This window comes from Monosiga brevicollis, genomic scaffold (genome assembly GCF_000002865.3).
Source record: "Monosiga brevicollis MX1 MONBRscaffold_50 genomic scaffold, whole genome shotgun sequence".
In the NCBI taxonomy this organism is placed as follows: domain Eukaryota; class Choanoflagellata; order Craspedida; family Salpingoecidae; genus Monosiga; species Monosiga brevicollis.
In genome coordinates this window covers 139,358-158,592 of record NW_001865087.1, presented here as the reverse complement: position 1 = coordinate 158,592, position 19,235 = coordinate 139,358, and the positions used below count along the sequence as shown (strand labels likewise).

General features: G+C 53.9%; 4 protein-coding genes across 4 annotated transcripts in view; 2 read left to right on the top strand and 2 right to left on the bottom strand.

The window, feature by feature from the left end:
• Positions 1-7,051, top strand: part of MONBRDRAFT_34767 (uncharacterized protein) — a gene marked incomplete at both ends in the record, with an annotated part of 11,224 nt that extends 4,173 nt beyond the window's left edge. The window contains 23 exons of the mRNA XM_001750870.1: positions 752-1,020; positions 1,148-1,225; positions 1,314-1,407; positions 1,574-1,668; positions 1,774-1,935; positions 2,287-2,407; positions 2,532-2,713; positions 2,854-2,974; positions 3,103-3,319; positions 3,437-3,494; positions 3,656-3,797; positions 3,869-3,969; positions 4,056-4,123; positions 4,334-4,958; positions 5,071-5,334; positions 5,472-5,555; positions 5,631-5,732; positions 5,863-5,950; positions 6,069-6,162; positions 6,261-6,352; positions 6,433-6,470; positions 6,795-6,901; positions 7,024-7,051. Of these exons, the coding sequence (XP_001750922.1) occupies positions 752-1,020; positions 1,148-1,225; positions 1,314-1,407; positions 1,574-1,668; positions 1,774-1,935; positions 2,287-2,407; positions 2,532-2,713; positions 2,854-2,974; positions 3,103-3,319; positions 3,437-3,494; positions 3,656-3,797; positions 3,869-3,969; positions 4,056-4,123; positions 4,334-4,958; positions 5,071-5,334; positions 5,472-5,555; positions 5,631-5,732; positions 5,863-5,950; positions 6,069-6,162; positions 6,261-6,352; positions 6,433-6,470; positions 6,795-6,901; positions 7,024-7,051 (3,230 nt within the window). The remainder of the gene's footprint in view (positions 1-751; positions 1,021-1,147; positions 1,226-1,313; positions 1,408-1,573; positions 1,669-1,773; positions 1,936-2,286; positions 2,408-2,531; positions 2,714-2,853; positions 2,975-3,102; positions 3,320-3,436; positions 3,495-3,655; positions 3,798-3,868; positions 3,970-4,055; positions 4,124-4,333; positions 4,959-5,070; positions 5,335-5,471; positions 5,556-5,630; positions 5,733-5,862; positions 5,951-6,068; positions 6,163-6,260; positions 6,353-6,432; positions 6,471-6,794; positions 6,902-7,023) is intronic.
• A 649-nt stretch (positions 7,052-7,700) lies between these two features.
• MONBRDRAFT_30420 (uncharacterized protein) lies at positions 7,701-9,578 on the bottom strand (the record flags this gene model as incomplete). The annotated part of the gene is made up of 1 exon (XM_001750855.1): positions 7,701-9,578. The coding sequence occupies one exon, from the start codon at positions 9,576-9,578 to the stop codon at positions 7,701-7,703; it is 1,878 nt and encodes a 625-aa protein (XP_001750907.1).
• Positions 9,579-11,999: 2,421 nt separating this feature from the next.
• MONBRDRAFT_39343 (uncharacterized protein) lies at positions 12,000-16,565 on the top strand. The gene is made up of 10 exons (XM_001750869.1): positions 12,000-12,016; positions 12,141-12,365; positions 12,571-12,756; positions 12,915-13,175; positions 13,419-13,784; positions 13,907-14,162; positions 14,295-15,114; positions 15,244-15,567; positions 15,654-16,023; positions 16,125-16,565. Exons 1-10 carry the CDS (start codon positions 12,014-12,016, stop codon positions 16,149-16,151), a joined length of 2,838 nt encoding a protein of 945 aa, XP_001750921.1. The 5' UTR covers positions 12,000-12,013; the 3' UTR covers positions 16,152-16,565.
• Positions 16,566-17,091: 526 nt separating this feature from the next.
• Positions 17,092-19,235, bottom strand: part of MONBRDRAFT_34765 (uncharacterized protein) — a gene marked incomplete at its 5' end in the record, with an annotated part of 5,230 nt that continues 3,086 nt past the window's right edge. The window contains 5 exons of the mRNA XM_001750854.1: positions 17,092-17,890; positions 18,043-18,101; positions 18,199-18,417; positions 18,535-19,029; positions 19,140-19,228. Of these exons, the coding sequence (XP_001750906.1) occupies positions 17,386-17,890; positions 18,043-18,101; positions 18,199-18,417; positions 18,535-19,029; positions 19,140-19,228 (1,367 nt within the window). The 3' untranslated portion in view covers positions 17,092-17,385. The remainder of the gene's footprint in view (positions 17,891-18,042; positions 18,102-18,198; positions 18,418-18,534; positions 19,030-19,139; positions 19,229-19,235) is intronic.

Genomic DNA, 19,235 nt, shown 5'->3' with positions numbered 1-19,235 from the left:
TTTCAAGGCGTTCGAGCTACCATATGCCATATGGGAAGAAGTGACGGCTTTGCCTACACCCAAAACGACCGTGGCCAAAACCAAAGGCAAAGCAACGCGCCCCAAGAACACTGCCGATTCATCTACGCAGCCGACCAGCTCACGTTGCCGTGGCCCCTCGCGCCCGGGTCGCAAACGCACGGCAAGCTCGAAATCCAAATCTAGCCCCGCCATTCCAAGTACTGCAGAAGCTGTGAACCCACATGGTGCCGCAGGCCGCAAAAGCACCCAGCCTCAACGCCGAGCCATTCCCGTCAACGAATCGGCTCCAGTCGTCGAAGCTACTGCGACTGACAATGCCCTCGCCGCTTCTCAGCAGCGTTCTCGCTCGGCCCGAGGACGTGGCGCCCGTAAACTCAAAACAGAAAGCGATACGTTTGCGTCTCGGAAGACCAACGATTATTCACAGCTACCGCCTGACTTTCGACCGGTATTTCATCAAGCCCAACCCCAAGTCATGACTGATGTCCACCAAAGCTTTCGCTCAACACTCCCTGTGTGCTCCCTCCCTCTCGGCCCGAGTAGATGCGTCATGAGGTCAACGTTTGCAATTGTGTCGCTGATCCATATCAGCCAGGCTGCGGACCCGACTGCATGAACCGACTCATGTTGGTACCACCCAGACGCATCCCCGCTCTTAGCCAACCCTTGCAGCTCGCTCCCGTCGCCTTCAAAACTCATTGCCATCGTGGCCCCGACAACAACCATGCAGGTATTTTGAGTGTCATCCCCAACGCTGCCCCTGTGGTGATCAATGCAGCAACCAACGGTAAGCTCACGGCCATTGACCAACCACATCACGTGGCCGGTTCCTTCCTGGGGACTGGGACTGGGACCATGCATGTTAGCCCGCCTTTTTGCTCATATCCGGGCCCGGTTACTGTGTCTAGCTTCCAGCGCCGCTCTTGGTGGCGTCAGCTCAAGCGCATCCACTTCCCCCTTAAAGGCTTTGGAATCATCACCACGGCCGATATTCCAGCGGTGAGCTTCACATCTTTATACTTCAGCATCGACGGCAACCTTGGTTTTTCCGGCGAGTATCCGTTTGACTTGTTTTCGGCCCTCACTTAGCTTGATGCCGCCAATGCCATCCCGTCTTTTTCTGTAGGGAACCTTTGTTATGGAATACGTGGGCCAAGTTTTGTCCACCGAGCAGTTTGCGGAACGCGTCGCCACCACTTACGAGGTCTTGCGGCGCCTCTTGACCTCCGTGCCCCTCTGACCGCCGTGACCTGGTCCTCACTTGGGCTGGTCATACGCTTGGCCCGCTGCAGAATCGCAAGCATTTCCACTGCCTTAATTTAGATGGTGGACTCGTCATTGATGCCGGAAAAGCCGGCTGCGATGCTCGCTACATCAATCATAGCTGTGACCCAAACTGCTGCATCGAAAAGTGGAGTGTTCTCGGCAAGTTTCAGAGGAATTTCTCATGAGACGTTTGCCATGTGGACCAAATGAACAAATACCTGAACTCGAGGCTTTGTCTCACCGGTCGCCAACGCCGAATGAATGATGCATGCACACTATCCCCTAGGTCATTGGCGTGTTGGAATTTTTGCCAAGCGGCCCATTCGTGCTGGAGAGGAACTCACCTATGACTACAACTTTGAGTCTTTCAAGGAAGACATGGTTGGTTTCGCGCTACACTCAGCGCCAGCCGGCCTGGGTTTTAGACATTGCTGCGCGTAGTTGGACATGCTGACGACGTGCTGCTCAATGGGTTGTGCGTGCCAGGCTTGCCACTGTGGTGCTTCCAATTGCCGTGGTTTCATCCGACCAAAGGCGCGTGATGACCGGCTTCGGCGCACAAGTCGTCTGAGCGCATTGAGACTTGCCATTGAGGAAGGCACTGAGCCTGCTCAGCTGTGGCGCCCCTTCTTTTGGCACAAAGGCTCGGTAAGTACTGATGCGCAGACATGATGATGCAAAGATTAAGGAAAAAGCGGGGCAACGATATCCAAAGCTTTCTCTTGCTGCGTTTGTGATTCGCATGGTTCTTATGGCTCGCACCATCCATTCCAAATCGGCATGCGCAGGCTGAAGAGCGCGCCGAGGCATTTGTGCCCTTGACACAGCGCCAGCTTGCCTCAGTTCGCGCGAACCACATTTTTCTACCGCGACCCATACTCAAGGCACGTTGGACCATCGCCTTGACTCTTGTGCCTTAAACCCAGTTCTCCGGTCGATTGTATGGCAACCCGAGCTTGGCTCACCTACCTTTTTGGTGTCCGCCTCCTATTGTTTCAGATGGAGAGCACGATTGAAGGGCAGCGCAACTTTCTGCAAGCTGAGCGCATTGAAGCTGAGCGCTTGCAACAGCAGGCTCAGCTCATGCAATCGACCTTTCAAGCCCGCTTTGCAGCTTGGCGTGCACACCAATTTCAAGGTGACGAATGAAGTTCTGAGTTGCTCCGCACTTATCGCACGTGGCTCTCACGCCACATCATCCTGTGCTGCTATACTCATGATTTTGTGTCGGCCCTGTCTGGTAGGCCGAAGCTCGCGCGTAAACGACGTGTTGGATGCTCACCCGGAGTGGCTGATTGATCAGCGTGTCGCCGTGGCCACTACCCTGCATGATTTTCTCAGCTTACTCAGCTCTCATCGCAGCAAGACACTGGGCCTCGTTGCCCGGCCCTTAATGCGCGCGCTCCCACGCTTGGCGCGTGAAAACGTGCGTACAATCTTGCCGATGCCTAATATCGTCGTCGCCACTGAATCTGCTACCTTGCCACGAGCGCTGACAAGAACTTTTTTTGTACTTTTGTTTTGTTTTTCCCGTTTGTTTGCTTTTTTTCCTGACAAATGGCACAGGGAGTGTTGACTTGGGACGACATTGCTGAGCGTGTGGACGATGGCCAATACAAGAATATCGAGGACTGCTTACAGGACTTGCTAGCTTTGTGCGATGCCTTTTTTCACAAATTTGCTCGAGGTCAGATCCACGGCCAGCACTCGTGCACTCGTGCCTAGCTCTTTTGCCAGTCATGAGCCAATCTGTTTTGTTAATACTCGAGCCAGCCATCCCTTCGAAATGCCTCATCCTTTGCTTTACACATGCAGGCTCCAAAGAACACCGCTCCATTCTAGCTGTACGTCATCTTATTCTGAAGAATCGTGGCCGAGTCCTACAAGATCAAGTCCGCAATACCAGCGAGGCCATGGCAGTCGCAGTCCGTTCCATGCACGGAGATGCCGTCGAACACGGGGCCGATGCCAACAGGAATGTTGATGACAAGACGGGTGTCATTGCGAAAACACCGTGGTCTGACCACATTCGGTACGTCACCACCACGGTTGCTTTCTCTCAGGCCCATAGGCGTCACACCGCCTTATTGATTCATGCAATCTTCACTTGCCCCCCCCCCCCCCCCCACCACGCCCCAATCTGCTTTAGTTGTGTCTGCGAGTCTCTTGTCGATGAAGGAAACATGGTTCAATGCTGCAGCTGTGGGGTGCGTGTCGCGCCGAGATGACCATTTTGTCTTTGCCATTCCTCTTTGTCGTCCGATACATCTTGCGCCTGTGTCGCTGATACGTTTTTTGAACGGTTATTCCCCCATGCTGTCCCACTCCATCCTGGGACCTGATGGCCTTTTTCTCAATCCTGGCTCAGACGTGGCAGCATGTGGTCTGCATGGGAACCACAATGGCGGCGGCTGCTGAGGTGCAAGACTACCGCTGTTGGCTTTGCGCGGGCATTCCACGCAGCCGTGAAGTACCTCTGGACAGCGATGTCGAACGTCTGGCTGATCAAGGTCAGTTGTCTGAGCACGTTTGCCCTGCGTGGAGGTTTCTCTGTTGCTCACCGCGGTCTTATATGGGATAGCGCGACTTGCACCACAAGGGCGTGATCTACAAGCCCAGTTGATCGACGCTGAAGCTGAGGCGCGCGCCGTCGAGGCATCTCGCGATGCCTTGCATTCAGAGGTGTGAACATCCGCTGATCATTCATACGTTGGTGTACAAACTGAAGATATCTTTTGCTCATTTTGCCTCAACGTGACCAAACGCAGCTGAGCGAGGCCAAGGCCTCACTGCAGCAACTCACGAATCGACGCAACAAAACGCGCAGCTTCCTCGGGTATCGTCTGCTGCGCCACTATTTTTTTTTTTTTATTTTTTTTTTTTTTTATTTTTTTTTTTTTTTTTTTTTATTTTTTTATTTTTTTTTTTTTTTTTTTTTTTTTTTTTTTTTTTGCTCCGTAACACCGTCTGCTTGGACTCGTTTCTTGTCTTTGATCGGTGTGACTCATCCCATTCCCGCGCATCCGCATCTCACGCATACGGGTAGGATGGTGCGTGCTGCGCTTGAGGCTGATATTGCCATGCTACCACCTAATCCAGCCAGGTGGTCAGCGGTGGAAGTGGCAGGTCCCGTGTCTACGAGTGAGAGCAGCAGCGTCTCAGACCTGCCTTTGTACGAGCTGGATGGACTCTCTGATCTTGACAACAAGAATTTGGGTGGCGGAAGAGGGGCAGGGCCTCTTTCCACACCGTTAGCCTCTTCCGACATGGCTTTACCAGTCGCAACAACACCGACATCAGACTCCATCGGCACGCTTCATCCCACGAGACCACCAACTCCTCCCACTCTGAGCGCGGAAGGGATGCCAATTCTCGCCGCAGAAAGTGCATCGATCATCTCCAAAGGTGGCCTCACAGAGGCACGCACCCGAATGCTGTTGGACTTGTTGTTTAGCCTTGAACACAGCGACGATGCGAATGCGTTAACCCAAGCGGTGGATGAGATGGTTCACCTACGATCTACCGCAACAGCAACCAATACCAAGTCTACTGAACTCATCACGACCCTATCATATCGTCGAAAAGGGCATGGCAGTGTCACGCTCTCAGATGTGATTGACCATTCGCGACGATTGCTGGCACAAACCATGGCCTTGCAGGTTTACGACAACGTAGGTTTGCCTTGGTGTCTGCTTTGCGATGCACGTCATCGTGTCACATTTACCGACGCTCACACGCCTGGCGTTGGCCATCTCCCGGCCTGCTATCTCCCGGGGAGAACAGGCTGCCAAACAGCTCAAAGCCAAGCACGCGCAGATGCGCAGCGCTAGCAGACGCTTGGCAAGTCGAGTGGCGACTCTTGAAGAACAGCTGGATGAAACTCTGGTGCATTACCGAACGCTTGAGGTCACAAATCCTTGGCATGACGCCAAGCCTGCACTTCTGCGCTTGGGAGATTGCATTTATGTCGTGGCAGAAAATTCGGAGGCGCTCGAAGATCACTTGATGAGCTCCGTGCGCCGTAGTTCGCTCAAACCCACAAAGCAGGTAAAGGAGCCTGTTTGTGCGCTTTGAGAGACTCGAGATTAGAACCGATGTAGTTTTGCTTCTGGTTTTGCTTTGTTGGTTTTACGAGGAACTCGATTGCTATTGATGGCATTGCTTTGTATGGACAACAACGATAGCGTTCGTGGCCCAAGGGGCAAGGTACTATTCCCGCCAACCACCCGCAAGCGCGACAGGTTTACGAGGTCATGCGCATCGAAATGGTATGTCTTGCGCGCGTGCCCTCGTGCTGGTGCTATACGACACCCTACATGGACTAATGACCTGATGCAATGCAGCTGTGGCGCGATGCCAACGGCCAGCCTTGGCTGACAGGCCGTTGCTTCTTCTTTCCTGAGCACTCCATGCGTGAGCCCCGCCACCAATTTCATCCTCAAGAGGTACACCCCCCCCCCGCCCCTCGCTCTCCTCGGTTGCCGTGCCTGTTTGAATTCTAGTCCACCCTTGATGCGACAGCAACTTAAAGGCTTAGGATGACACGTGCGATTTGCGTTGGCATGTTGACTGTAGCTGGCCTTTTCCCCCGAGATGCGCAGTATCCCAGCCCACTTGTATCGTGGCCATTGCTGCGTGCTGCACCGCGCCCAGTACATTAGTGGTTTGTATGCAGATGCTGGTCTGAGAGTCCGTTGATGGTTGAGGCTTTGTGTGGTGGGTCACACACATTCACGTCACTTGCTCGTGTCTTTCTTTCATCCAAATTTCCATGGCTGTAGGTCGACCGACTCGGTCCGGGCACGAGAGCCATGTGTACCTTGTAGATCGCATCTATCGGCCTCGACCCAAGCACGACTGGTCAAACTTGGACCGGTAGATGACGCTCTTGTCCCGTTTCAAGAACGTGTGGCTTTTTAAAGCTCATCTTGTTCTTTTTGACTGTCTGGCCTGCGACGCTTGCTTGGGAACAGACCATCAATGCAGATTTTGCAAGTGTGTGAGCACCCAGCGGAATGGCAAGCGTTTCCAAAACCACTTGACGTGCAACGTCACCCCATTCAGGGTATGTGCTTTGCAATTTTGCGCACGCAAGGTGTGCTTTTGCAAATAACATTGGTTGCTCGTGACGGCGGGGAACGACAGATGAGGAGGAGCAACGTGCTGCTTTGCGAGAGCGGACAGTACGGTCCTTGCAAAGTCAAGTAGAGCGTGCTTGCAAGGGCCAGGATGCCAAGCCCGGACCTGCGACATGCGTTGCCGCGGCACTGCCCAAAGTAGAGGTTGAAAAGCCCAAGAGACGAGGAAGGAAAAAAAAGCTTGTATCAGACTCGACGCAATCTTCTTCGAATGGTACACCATCCGCGGTCGTGGCAGCAAGTCGAGTATCAGGCGCGCAGAGCTCCAAGGTCAGCTTCTGACCGTTCAGAGGCGGGCCGATCTAGTGTGTTTTGTGTTCCCCCCTTCTCAATCGTGCTCTACCCCATGTCTCTTGCTCTCGTACACAGGCTATGCAACAAGCCAAGCGTGCGCGTTTGTTGGAATGCGTATACATGTTCAAAACAGAGTCGCATGACTTGATCGAGGACGCTTCGTACCTCCTATCTTCGCGAAGGTACGTCGAGTTTAGCTTGCTATTTCTACGAAGCTACGAACTCGTGGTTTGACTTGGCTTTGCAAAAGCTTGTGTCCTTCACACAATTTCTGTCGGTGCTCTCTCTTTGTTCATGGTGGCAGGCGTGAAAAGAAGCGGTTGACTTTTTAGGGCTGAGCGCCAGCGTGAAGGATAGGTCGATTTTGAGAGGCTATGAAGCCCCTGGGCCTTCAAGTCGAGACAGAACCGCTCAAGGGCGCAAGGGATGGCCACGCAGGCAATCAGATTTATGAATAGGGATTTAAGAGAACAAGAAGCGCAATCGAGATTTGTACACGATGTATCATCTCTGCCGATCCACTTCTATGCCCGAGCCGCGCTATGTCTGGCAAACGAGAGATTTCAAGAAGAAAAACACTTTCTGTTCGATTTTTGAGCATATTCAATCCGATTGGCCCTATTTGCAAGTGATTCGAGTTGGCGGGCATTTTATTGCCGGTGGCAAAATGACGCGGTGGTCCGTGCGCGGCGGGTATTCAAACAAAGAAGGTAGTCATGCGGACACCTTCGAACGGCGCAGTCTTTGTTGTCGTTGATAATTTGTATTTGGTTTTATTTTTGCTCTTGAGTTTGTGAATTTCGTAGCTTTTGTGTCGTGCGATGCTCCGTCACCTTTTTGTTGCTCTGCTCACAGGAATCGTGTCTTTTCCGCTCGGCCATGGGGCCAAGGTTCGGCGGCACTGCAAATTTGTGATTTGGAGCTGAAAAAAAAAAAAAAAAAGACAAAATGGGGTTGTAGAACCGGCCAAGATTTGGCCAATTATTGACTGACTGGCTCAATCTTGGGAGCGGTATCCTGCATCCAGAGATTGTCATTGGACTTTGGGGCAAGAACAATAGCCTGTTCGATGGCACCCGAGTCAAACTGGGGACCAGCAGTCGAGAGAACGTGGGCGAGCTGTTGCTGGAGAGCAACAGGAAGGTTGGCAACATGCATGTTGAGACCGGCGGTGCCTTGCTTGAGCAGGGTGGAGAGGGGCTCGATGAGGTCGGCGTCTTGATTGCTAGCTAGATCAGAGAATAGAGGGTTTTCAGCTAGCCCGAGCTCTGAACCCGCGTCACCGTAAAGGTCATCGACGCTTTCACAGTCTGAGCCAGAGAGCGGGGATGAGGCCAAAACGGCATTGTGCCCATGACCCATCTTCTCTGCCAAATTGAGGCTAAGGTTGGGACTGGGGGCGCCTGTCAGGGGCTGAGAACCGAGGCGCGTCGTGGAGGAGGAGAGGGCCAGCATGATCATGACCATGGCATAAGTTTGATGATGCTGGCGTGATGCCGGGCGACGACCTGAGGAAGGCTGTGAGTGGGCGCGTGACGGGGAAGCACTGCTCGTGGTAGTGGTGGTGGTGGTGGTGGTGGTGGTGGTTGAGGAGGAGGAGGAGGTGGTAGCTGGCATGGACTGACGAGCCATGGATTGATCGTGAAGGGTCACAAGGCGGGCACGGAGTTGAGCGTTTTCCTCCTCGAGTTGAGTGACGTACTCCTTGCGTCGACGACGAGAGTCTTTGGCGGAGAGCTTGTTTTTGACCTTGCGGCGCATGCGTTTGAGTTCGCGGCTCTGCGCTTGGGTGATGAGGCCCGAGAGGGGGACGTCAACGCCTTCTGAGATGATCAGGGCACGTTCCTCGTCGGTAATGGAAGTGAGAAACTGAGCCAGGGCCCCTTCCGGAGTCAGCCCTTGTCGTTTTGCTGAGGCAAAGGCGGAGCTACTCAATGGAGGACAGAGGGTGTTGGGAGGGGCGAGGTCTTGTTGGGCACCACTTGAGGAGGCATGGTTGTTGCCCGAGTGGGGCGGAGGAAGCAGAGAAGGAGTAGTGTTGGGGTGGGCTGCGTAAGCGCTGCCAGCTTGTGGGCGCAGTTCTGTCAGCTGTTGTTGCGCTGATTGCGATTGCGGTTGAGATTGTTGTTGTAGTTGTTGTTGCTGATGAGATTGTTGTTGTTGGTGTTGTTGTTGGCGTTGAATGTGTTGTTGTTGTTGTTGTTGTGCCATTTGCTGGGGTTGGTGTTCTTGCGGCCGGTGTTGGGATTGTCGCTGTTGGTGTGACAGTTGAAGGGATTGGCCGGGAAAGGCCAGGTACGCCTGTGCTGGCGCTTGAGACAGGGGACGAGCGGAGGAGGGGTTGTGTTGGGGGAGTGTCGGGGTCGCCGTGTAGGGGCGTTTTGTGGGGTTGGGAGGGGGTGCCACGCCGTGCGAAGTGGCGTGGCACTTGCGTTTTCCGGAGGTGGTGGTCGAGGCGGTGGATGCAGGTAGAAGGCCCGGGGCTGTGGCCGTGATGGGCAAAGGTGTGGCGGTAAGCAAGGAGGCATTCGAGGCATGTTGAGGCGGTTGCTGCTGCTGTTGTTGCTGTTGTGGCTGTTGTGGTTGTTGTGGTTGTTGTTGCTCTGGGAGAACGAGGAGTTGGGCTGCGTTGTGTTGCTGTTCTTGATGGGACAGAGCTGTGGCGGGACAGGCGATGGGTTCGCCAAAGACGGATTCCAGTGTGTTGGAGGCATCTGCATCTTCGAGAAACACGTCTGAAGCAAAATGCAAGTCCGAAGCGGAATCGGAGATCCACACGTCCGAGGCAGCGCTCATCAAGTCTGAGGCACTCAAAGCATCGCCGTTTGCCCCGTGCAGGTTTGCAAAAAGAGAGTCCATGGTGGCGGTCGGAAAGGATGATCAAGGCGCTAGACCAAGACGAAAAAATTGGTCTGGAACAAGTACAAAGGCGAGTTGACAAAAACAGTTGCGCAGTGAGGTCACACGAGCACGCAAGACGCAAGACGAGCACGCAAGACGAGCACGCAGGACGAGCACGCAAGACGAGCACGGCAATCGTGAGGTGTTTTTTTGAAAAAGAGAGAGAGAGAGAGAGAGAGAGGCAAAAAAAGGGCAAATGGCGACAGCACAAGCTGGACGCCATCAAAAAACCAAGGGTTCAGAACAAGAACAAGGGAAGCAAAATGGGTCGACAGGGTGATCGGGGAGCGGGAGCAGAGGGGCACCAAGTCGAGGTTTGCACTGCCACATCACGTTACAAATTTAGCTCAACGGACACACGAGGCTCCGAGTCAGTGCTGCCTGCATTTGTGTGTGCAAGCCACAATGGCAGCAAGACCAACGGGAAAGCAGGGGAGGGATCGAAGGAAACACACGCACGCTTGTTCACACTCTGTTGTGGGTCCCGGTGCTGGCTTGATGCAGCGGCGCTGCCGTTATGATCCAGAGAGCACTCACGCACTTCACCACCACACGCAAGAGACACAGAGAGAGAGAGAAGGATCATCACAGCGCAACGGCAGAGAAGCTTCAAGATCAACGAGAACCACAAAGGCAAAAGTCATGCGAAAAGCAGAGATCATACTCGGAATGAAACCAAAAGCAGAGAATGTGACAGGATCGAGGTCAGGTATGTCATCGCAAGCAATCTCGTGCTGACCTTTGGGTGGTGGCGGTCAGGGTCACCCGGGCTAAAACGCCGGCAGGTCGTGACGAAGGGAAGGTTGTCCCAAATGCGCGATCAAGCGCAAGGGTCTGCCTGCACGGCAGACGGCAGCGGCTACGACGGCAGCCGAGCAGCAGAAAGGCAGTGGCGCTGCCGTTTCAATGACCAGAACAAAGAAAAATAAAAATCCCAAAAAAAAGAGAAAAAAAAGAAAAAAAAAAAAAGTAAAACACATGGGAAGTTTGGTCGCAACAGCTGTTACCAACTGAATTCCTGCGTGGAACCAGCTTGCGAGCCCTTTACAGTGTGTATTGTGTCACACTTTGCGTGTGACTGATGACGCGAATGTTATTTAAGTGTGACTTGTGTTAGACTTGACGCCAACAGGTTGTTTGGTATGCTGACAAAAAGGCTGCAGGTCCTTCCGAAACGCTGACACAACAGCGCATTTCGACAGGTGTTGAGAACAGTTGTGCCTGGGAAGAGACTTGAGGAGACTTGAAGAGACTTGAAGAGACTCGTTGCACCAGTCAACTTGAGGGTATGTCTTCTGAGGCAGAGACACGGAATGATGGATTGTAACTTTGAGGGGATCCCTGTTGGAACGGCCATGCCTTAGAGAAAACCTCAACGTATAAGAAGAGGTTGACCAGTTCAGGGTGGCACATTCAGAGAATCTTTTCATCTGACATTCACAGCCTCAGAGCATTTCCAGAGACCTGACCCCAAGTGACACTTTCAAGGGGTGAGTTGCTCTCTCTCTCTCTCTGTCTCTGTGTCTCTGTGTCTCTGTGTGTGTGTGTCTCTCTCTCTCTCTCTTCTCTCTCTCTCTCTCTCTCTCTCTCTCTCTCTCTCTCTCTCTCTCTCTCTCTCTCTCTCTCTCTTCTCTCGCTGTGAGTTGAAATGGCAGCGCCGTGCCGGACTGTGCCAAAGGGCTATGGGTGTTTGCCTGAGCACTCGTACCCGGGTGAAGGCTAGCCGGACTCGTTTACGCTTGGCTGTCTTCCTCTCCCTCTCTCTCCTTCTCTCCTTCTCTCTGTCTCTGTACTTGTGACCTTTTTCCTCTCTCGCTTGCGCTTGCTCCCACTGGAGCACGTTGGTCAAAAGGGCAGCGCGTTCGGGCGACAGATGCAGTGGGGTCGGTGATGGTGCAAATGCAGCAGGCGGATCCGATGGCTTGATCGGATCCGTCTATTCGTGTGGTCATCACTGCAAGGAGATCCGAGCCACTGATTCCTCGTGTCCCCCACCCCGCTCTCTTGATCGACCAGAAAGTTACAAAGGGCAGCGTGCTGTTGTGTTACGTTGTGCCATTCCGACTCTCCTGTTAATGCCCAAGTGCTTCTCCCGGCAACTCGTCCCGTGTGCCCTGCTCTTGGCCCGTCTTGTCCTGTCGTGATCACTCTTTCCTCCTCCGTCTTCACGGCCTTTCGCGCTCGCTTTTCTCGTGCTCAAGACTCACTTTTTTTTTTTTTTTTTACTCTGCTTTGCTGGCATTTTGTATCATCCGATACATGTTTAGCTCGCGAGGTTTCCTTGCCGTTGGCTACGTAGATTCCTCCCGTTCACTGTCGCTCGGGTGGACGTTGCAAGGCTTCTGGCTGCCAGTTGTATCCCCTCTGTCCTCATCGTGTCTTGAACCGCCACCATGGTGCGTCACACGCCTTGCTGAAGCTCGCTCAGGCACCTTTGCTAGACCAAACCATGCCCCCTCCCAGATGGCACAAACACATGTTTGATCAGAGACGCATGCTAACGCCTTGCCACACACGTAGCCGTTGCGTCTGGACATCAAGCGCCAGCTGAGCGCGCGCAGCGATCGCGTCAAGGGCATCGATATTCATCCCACAGAACCTTGGCTCTTGGTTGCCCTCTACAATGGCTCGGTCCACGTCTGGAACTACAATTCTCAGACCAAAATCAAGACCTTTGAAGTCACAGAGCTTCCCGTGCGCGCGGCTCGCTTCATTGACCGCAAAAACTGGATTGTCACCGGCTCGGTCTGTACCCCCGTCTTCCTCAGCGCACACTGTTGCTTTTGCCACCCCTTTTTTTTTCCGTTGCCTCGCCTCGGGCAGCCCGAGCTGTCGCTTTGTTTGGGCATTGGGCGGCTTCACCCTCCTCGTCCTTCTCATCCTGACCCCTTCTGTTTCTTTTTCTTTTCCCTTTCTACTTCTTTTTTTTTTTTCCCTTTCTTGGCTATAGGATGATATGCGCATTTCCGTGTTCAACTACAACACGCTGGAAAAGGCGCACAGCTTCGAGGCCCACACTGATTACATCCGCGCCCTCGCCGTGCACCCCACACAGTCCTACGTCCTCTCCTCCTCCGACGATGCCACCATTCGCATGTGGGACTGGAATGCCAACTGGGAATGCAAACAGGCAAGTGTCGCCACCGCCGCCCGCTTAACCTGATGATTCTGCGTGCCTCTTGGATTTTTTTTTTTTTCCTTTTGTTCCTGTCTTACTCCCTGCTTGGTGAATCTTTGCTCACCCTTGGCCGTCGACCTTTTTTTACGTCTGGGCTTATGCTTACCCAATGACAGGTCTTTGAGGGGCACTCGCACTACGTCATGGCCGTGACCTTCAATCCCAAGGATACCAACACGTTTGCCTCGTGCTCCCTGGACCGCACCATCAAGGTTTGGCAGCTTGGCGCCGCCCAGCCCAACTTTACCCTGCAGGGTCATGCCAAGGGCGTCAACTGCATCGACTACTTTCCCGGAGGTGAAAAGCCCTACCTGGTCTCTGGTGCCGATGACTGCACCGTCAAGATTTGGGATTACCAAAGCAAGGCCTGCGTTGCGGTGCGTCACCCTCCATGGACCTGTGCTTACGCTTCTTCGTTGCGTGTTCGCTTGGCGTTTTGTCTTTTGGTTTCTTGGTTTTTGGTTTTTGGATTTGGTTTTGGTTTTGGTTTTTTTTTTTTTTCGGTTGTTGTTTTTTTCCCACGGAAACAACCTTGGTCTTTCACCTGGTCTCGCTGGCTTCCTCGTGAATCCTTACACCTTTGACCTTCCACCACGCTTGACGCATGCTCCTTCCTTCAGACGCTTGAGGGACACACTCAGAACGTGTGCGCTGTTGCCTTTCATCCCGAGCTCCCCATTGTGCTGACGGGCGCCGAAGACGGCACCATCCGCGTCTGGCACTCCAACACCTACCGCCTTGAGAACACCCTCAACTACGGTATGGAACGCGTCTGGGCCATGAGCTGCCGCCTCGGCACCAACAACGTGGCCATCGCCTACGACGACGGTGCCATCATGGTCAAGCTGGGACGTGAAGAACCGGCCATGTCCATGGACAACAATGGCAAGATCATCGTCACCAAGCACAACGAAGTTCAACAAGCCAACGTTCTCAAGCTGGAGGACTCGATCAAGGACGGCGAACCCCTGCCCCTCGCCATGAAGGTCCGCTCCTCTTCCCGCACATGTTGATTTAAAAAAAAAAAAAAACTACATGCAACCCCCAACCTCCTACAGTCGCGTTCCAACTCGCCATGCTCATTGTCTGTCGTATTTCATTCATGCAGGAGCTGGGCTCGTGCGAGATTTTCCCGCAGTCCCTGTCGCACAATCCCAACGGCCGCTTTGTGGTGGTGTGTGGTGATGGCGAGTACAACATCCATACTGCGCTCTCCTTCCGCAACAAGGCCTTTGGTCAGGCTCTTGAGTTTGTGTGGGGTGCCGATGCCTCAGAGTATGCCACTCGTGAAAGCAGCTCCAAGGTCAAGCTGTTCAAGAACTTTAAAGAAAAGGCAACCCTCAAGCCCGACTTTAGCGCCGAAGGTTGGTTTGCCACCGTCATCTCCCTCCCCTGTTCTTTTCTTTTCTTTTCTCCTTCTTCTTGTTTTTCCCCAACGCTACGCTCATTGGGAACAACCGTGCGCCATTACCTCACCGCGGTGCCCTGAACTCTAGGAATTTTCGGTGGCACGCTCCTTGGTGTGCGCGGCTTTGGAACGCTGAGCTTTTACGACTGGGAGAGCCTGCAGCTGATCCGTCGCATTGAAATCGACGCCGTCAACGTGTTCTGGTCCGAGGCTGGCGATAAACTCACAATCGTGACCAATGACGACACTTTCTACATGCTGTCCTACAATGCCGATGCTGTTGCCGAGGTTGTGGCTTCGGGCGGTGAGATTGATGAGGAAGGCATCGAAGATGCCCTTGAGGTGCTGGAGGAGATTGCAGACTCGGTCAACACTGCTTGCTGGGTGGGTGACTGCTTCATCTACACCAACAAGGGCAACCGCCTCAATTACTACGTTGGTGGCGAGATTGTCACCGTCTCCCACATGGATCGCTCCATGTACCTTCTGGGTTACCTCAGCCAAACCGGCCGCGTGTACTTGGGTGACAAGGACCTGAACATCATCTCCTACAAGCTCCCGTTGGCGGTCCTCGAATACCAGACGGCTGTCATGCGCGGCGACTTTGAGGCTGCTGATGAAGTCATGCCCAACATTCCTGCTGATCAGCGCACGCGCGTGGCTCACTTCCTCGAGAAGCGGGGCTTCAAAGAGCAAGCTCTGGTCGTTTCCACAGACGCCGAACACCGTTTCGAGCTTGCTCTTAGCCTGCACAAGCTCATCGTCGCCCGCGAGCTGGCCCAGGAGTTGGACAACGTGCACAAGTGGAAGCTGCTGGCTGAGGCCGCAATGCAGAAATCCATGTTTGATCTGGCCGAGGAATGTTTGGCCCATGCCCACGATTACAGCGGCCAGCTTCTGCTCTACAGGTACGCAACCCGAGCGCTTGCACACCTTACAGTGTGTTGTGAATGCTACTGCCTTGCTCGAGTCACAACTCCCGACCGTCACGTGCACCCCTGTTGACCCCTCACTTCGTCGTGTCTTGTGCTGCACAGCTCCGCTGGCAAGGCAGACAAGCTTCAGGGCTTGGCTTGCGACGCCGTGGCCGAGGGCAAGCACAACATTGGGTTCTTGGCTCTCTTCTTGCAGGGCAAAGCGAGCGAATGCATCGACCTGCTGCTGGAAAGCAACCGTGTGGCCGAAGCCGCGCTATTTGCACGCACCTACGTTCCCTCCCGTGTGGAGGAAATCACTGCAGCTTGGAAGGAATCGCTGAGCAAGTCGCGCCCGAAACTGTCGCAAGCGCTGGCCTCGCCCAGCGAGTACGAAAACCTGTTCCCCAACTTCCAAGAGTCGTTGCAATTGGAGGCTGCTCTCAAGTAGGTACCCGCCCACGCTCGTGCCACGGCCTGCATGTAGTTGGAATGAGTTCTCACGATTTTTTTTCGTGTTCATGATTTGATAGGGCACGCAACGTGCATGCTGCCCCGGCCAGCCAATACCAGGCCGTGCAAGCCGAGCGTCAGGTTCCTGCTTGGGAGCGAAATTTGGCTGCTGCTGCTGCCACCACCAGCAGCGCACAGCCCGCCGCGCCTGTGGACGCCGTGTCAGCGCCAGCGCCCGAGGAGGCAGTGGAAGAGGCCGAGGAGCAGGAAATTGAAGACGATGATCTTGACTTTGGTGACGAGGAGGAGGTTGCGGCGCCTGCAGAGACCATTGAACAGCCCGCAGACGAGCAAGAGGAACAGCCTGAGGAACAGCCTGAGGTTGATGACCTGGATGATGACTTGGACCTCGATCTGGATGACGTCGACGCCACAGCCGCGGATGATCTGGTGCGTGTGAGACTTTGTCATTCCACCCCGCTTCGTGTCCTCCTCCCTGTTTCACGTCGTTGCCTCGCCGTGATGGCTCACCTGCCACCTGCCGTGTATAGGATGAGGATGATCTCTTGGCTGATTAAATGGAATGCCAGTCAACCAAAGCATGAACTAGGGCTTTGCATGCGTCTGCTGCACGTGGTGGATTAAGCTTGACACTGCTGCCGGAACATCTGTCGCCCTTTTCACTTGCTCCCTGGTTCTTCACCGAGCTTTGGTTCTTGGCCCTGTTTTCTCGCTTGACCGCAATGAACTGTGGCAGGATGGGCAACATCTACCCACTTTGAAATTACATGTTTGTGTCGTTGTTGGCGTGTATAGCTTGGTTCTTGCGCGTTCGTGGTGGGTTAGTCGATGGCTCAGGGTCAATCATGAGGCGTGAATCTATGCCAAAAATCATGGCGTGGCTCTCGTGCAATATCTCGTTGGGGAGCGCGGGCGGCCATTGCCTTTCGCGTCCCATACTTGGAAGACATACAATTCAATTTCAAATTTTTTTCTTGTTATCCGTTTTGCTCATAGAGTAATAATATTGTTGTTCTTCCACGGCCATCTTATGTGAGTGCTGGAACTCAGCCAATAAGGGGGTTCGACCGCATCGCTACACAATCCAACCCAGTTTGCATCGCTGACAAGGCACGAGTTGTCCGACGGTACTTTTCTCCGCTTTCTACATCAGAGACACAAAAATACATCCGAATGTAGTTAGAAATCAAAAACAGGAAAAGAAGCGACTTGAACAACCTTAGAAACAGGTTGGCGTTGGCCACACGGACTGCGTCCTGGAGCCTGACGCGGACCACGTCTTCAAATATGTCGAATTAATTTGACACAGTGCCGATGCCATTCCACATTGATCAGAACATCAAGATCCAAGATCAGATTTATTCGAGCCGATATACATGCGGCAACGTTGCGCTTTGATTGGCATCGATTTGTTCGACTGTTGTCATTGTAATTATTGACATAAAACCGCAACCTGATCTGCACTCCTGTCAAAAGTGGAAAAGCACGCGTCAAGATCGGAAAAGGGGTGGATTGGGTGCAGGTCGACGGACAAATACAATAAAGGAAAGAAGGAGGAGTTGGCTTTTGTAACTGGGACAGGAGAAAAGTCAAAAGATGGGGACATCCCAGTGACGGCAAGTGTGCAACCGCCAATGTCAAAGAAGAATTATTGTCAAAAAGCAGAGAAACACATCAAGGTGAACAGAGTGGCAGAGACTGGCAGGCGTCAAGCTGGGTGGTGGATGCGGGTTCGGGAAGTGCAAGGGGTTGGGAAAACCACAGACTCCTTCAAAAGAAAAGAAAAATTAGTTAGGCTTCGACACTCTGGCTGGGGGCAGGCGCTGCGGCGGCGTCTGCAGACTCTACATCGCTGCTCTTCTGCGAGTTGCGATCGCGGCGGCGTCGGGGCTCGCGCTGCGGCTGTGGCTTGGCCGTACTCTCGGTTGAAGGAGCTTTGGTTTGTTCGGCTTCAGCACTCTTGTTTTCCTTCTTTTGATTCTTGTTGGTGTTCTTGCCACCTTGCTGCTGTTGCTGTTGTTGTTGTTGTTGTTGTTGGGATTTGCCCGATTTCTCATTATTGCCGGCTTTCTTGTTTGCCGCTGCCTTGTTGTTCTTGCCGGCGCCCTCGACCTTGTCCTGCTTGGGCTTGTCCTGCTTGGGCTTGTCTTGTTTTTGATTGCCCTGCTTGCCTGCCGGGGCGGGTGCGTCCGACCCCTTGCCCTTGCCCTTGCCCTTGTTCCTGTTACCACGACCGCCATTGGCGCTGCCCGAGTTTGCTGCCGCCCCTTGTGGCTTGGGCTGGCCATTCATCAGACTACAGCAATTTCACGCCAATATGCAGGCACACGCGTAGATTAGCAACAGAAGCCAATTTGAAAAGAAAATAAATGCGTTGAACAGAATGCGTTGAAAAGCACATAGACTGAACAAGACAAGACAAGACAAGACGATTCTCGGCATACGAACTTGGTGGGCATGGCAAGCTTCAGCTCTTTCTTGCGTGCAGGAGCCTTGCGTCGCGATTGCTACAAGCCAGCCAATAGGGTAGTGAGAAAGGCAATCATGAACAGCAAAGACAGAAGGGTGGACATTGGCCACTTGGAAACTCGTTCAAATACTCACCTCGGGTGGGGGTTGGGCGCTCACGACCGAGTAGATGGACCCAGCTTGGCCCACGTTCTTGACGTCTTCCTTGAGATCCAGCGTGACCCGGTCCGCAAACCAGTGGTCGACGTCGACCTCACTCGTTTGACGAAAGCTTTCGAGCTTCAGGGCCAGCTCTGGGTCTACACCTCGAATCATGCAGCTTTGCAGCTCGACCGTCAAGCGTCCCAGCATTGTCTGAGCCAGCAGACGCAATGGTGAGAACATGAGCGGTTTGGTTCTGAGTGCTATCGCTCGGACCGTCTGGTCACGGAAACCAAGTTTTAAGAAACCGTCGCACGTCAGTCCGCATACCTGTCGCTTGGCCAAGAGGGCCGACTCTTGGAACATCTTGTCGTCGATCTCGCGCAGCAGAGCGGTGTGGCGTGCGACGACGGCTTGAGTGAAGCGCTGAAACTCCTTGTCAACGTGAGCCTTGGCAGCAGTCCAACGCTCCTGCAAAGCTCCTTGAGCCTGCTCAAGACAGTGGCGTGAGACACGCAGGGCCTCAACGGCGGGGTGGTCCGACATTTCAGGCGGGAACTCTGGGGCCGGGGTGTTGGCGGCGACGGGGGCCGAGGCTGTGGGCACGGGTGCACCACCGCCGATGGGCGTGATGACGGGCGTTGGAGCAGAAACGGCGGAAGGGCCAGCCGAAGCCACGCCATTGCGTTCGAGGCTGGCCAGATCGACGCGCCGCATGCCACTGCTGTTATCAAAGACCCCGGCGGCCTTGACTTGCTGTTCAATGAGCTTTTGCGTGCTGATGGTTTTGGCCGAGTCGACTTGGACGGGAGCTAGCTGAATGAGCTAAAAGGGGCGCAGATAGAACGACGGAGCAGCGTGAGGCGGGGTGTGGGTGAGCGCAAGCAAGGCGAAAATCGATGTTGAGAATGAGGATATGGATCGGACGAGCTTACCTGCTCGCGCCGACGAGCAGGATTTTTGTTGTCACTCTTTGCGGAAGCCGGGGCAGCGGCGGCCGGAGCTGGAGCAGCCGGGGCTGGAGCTGTGGC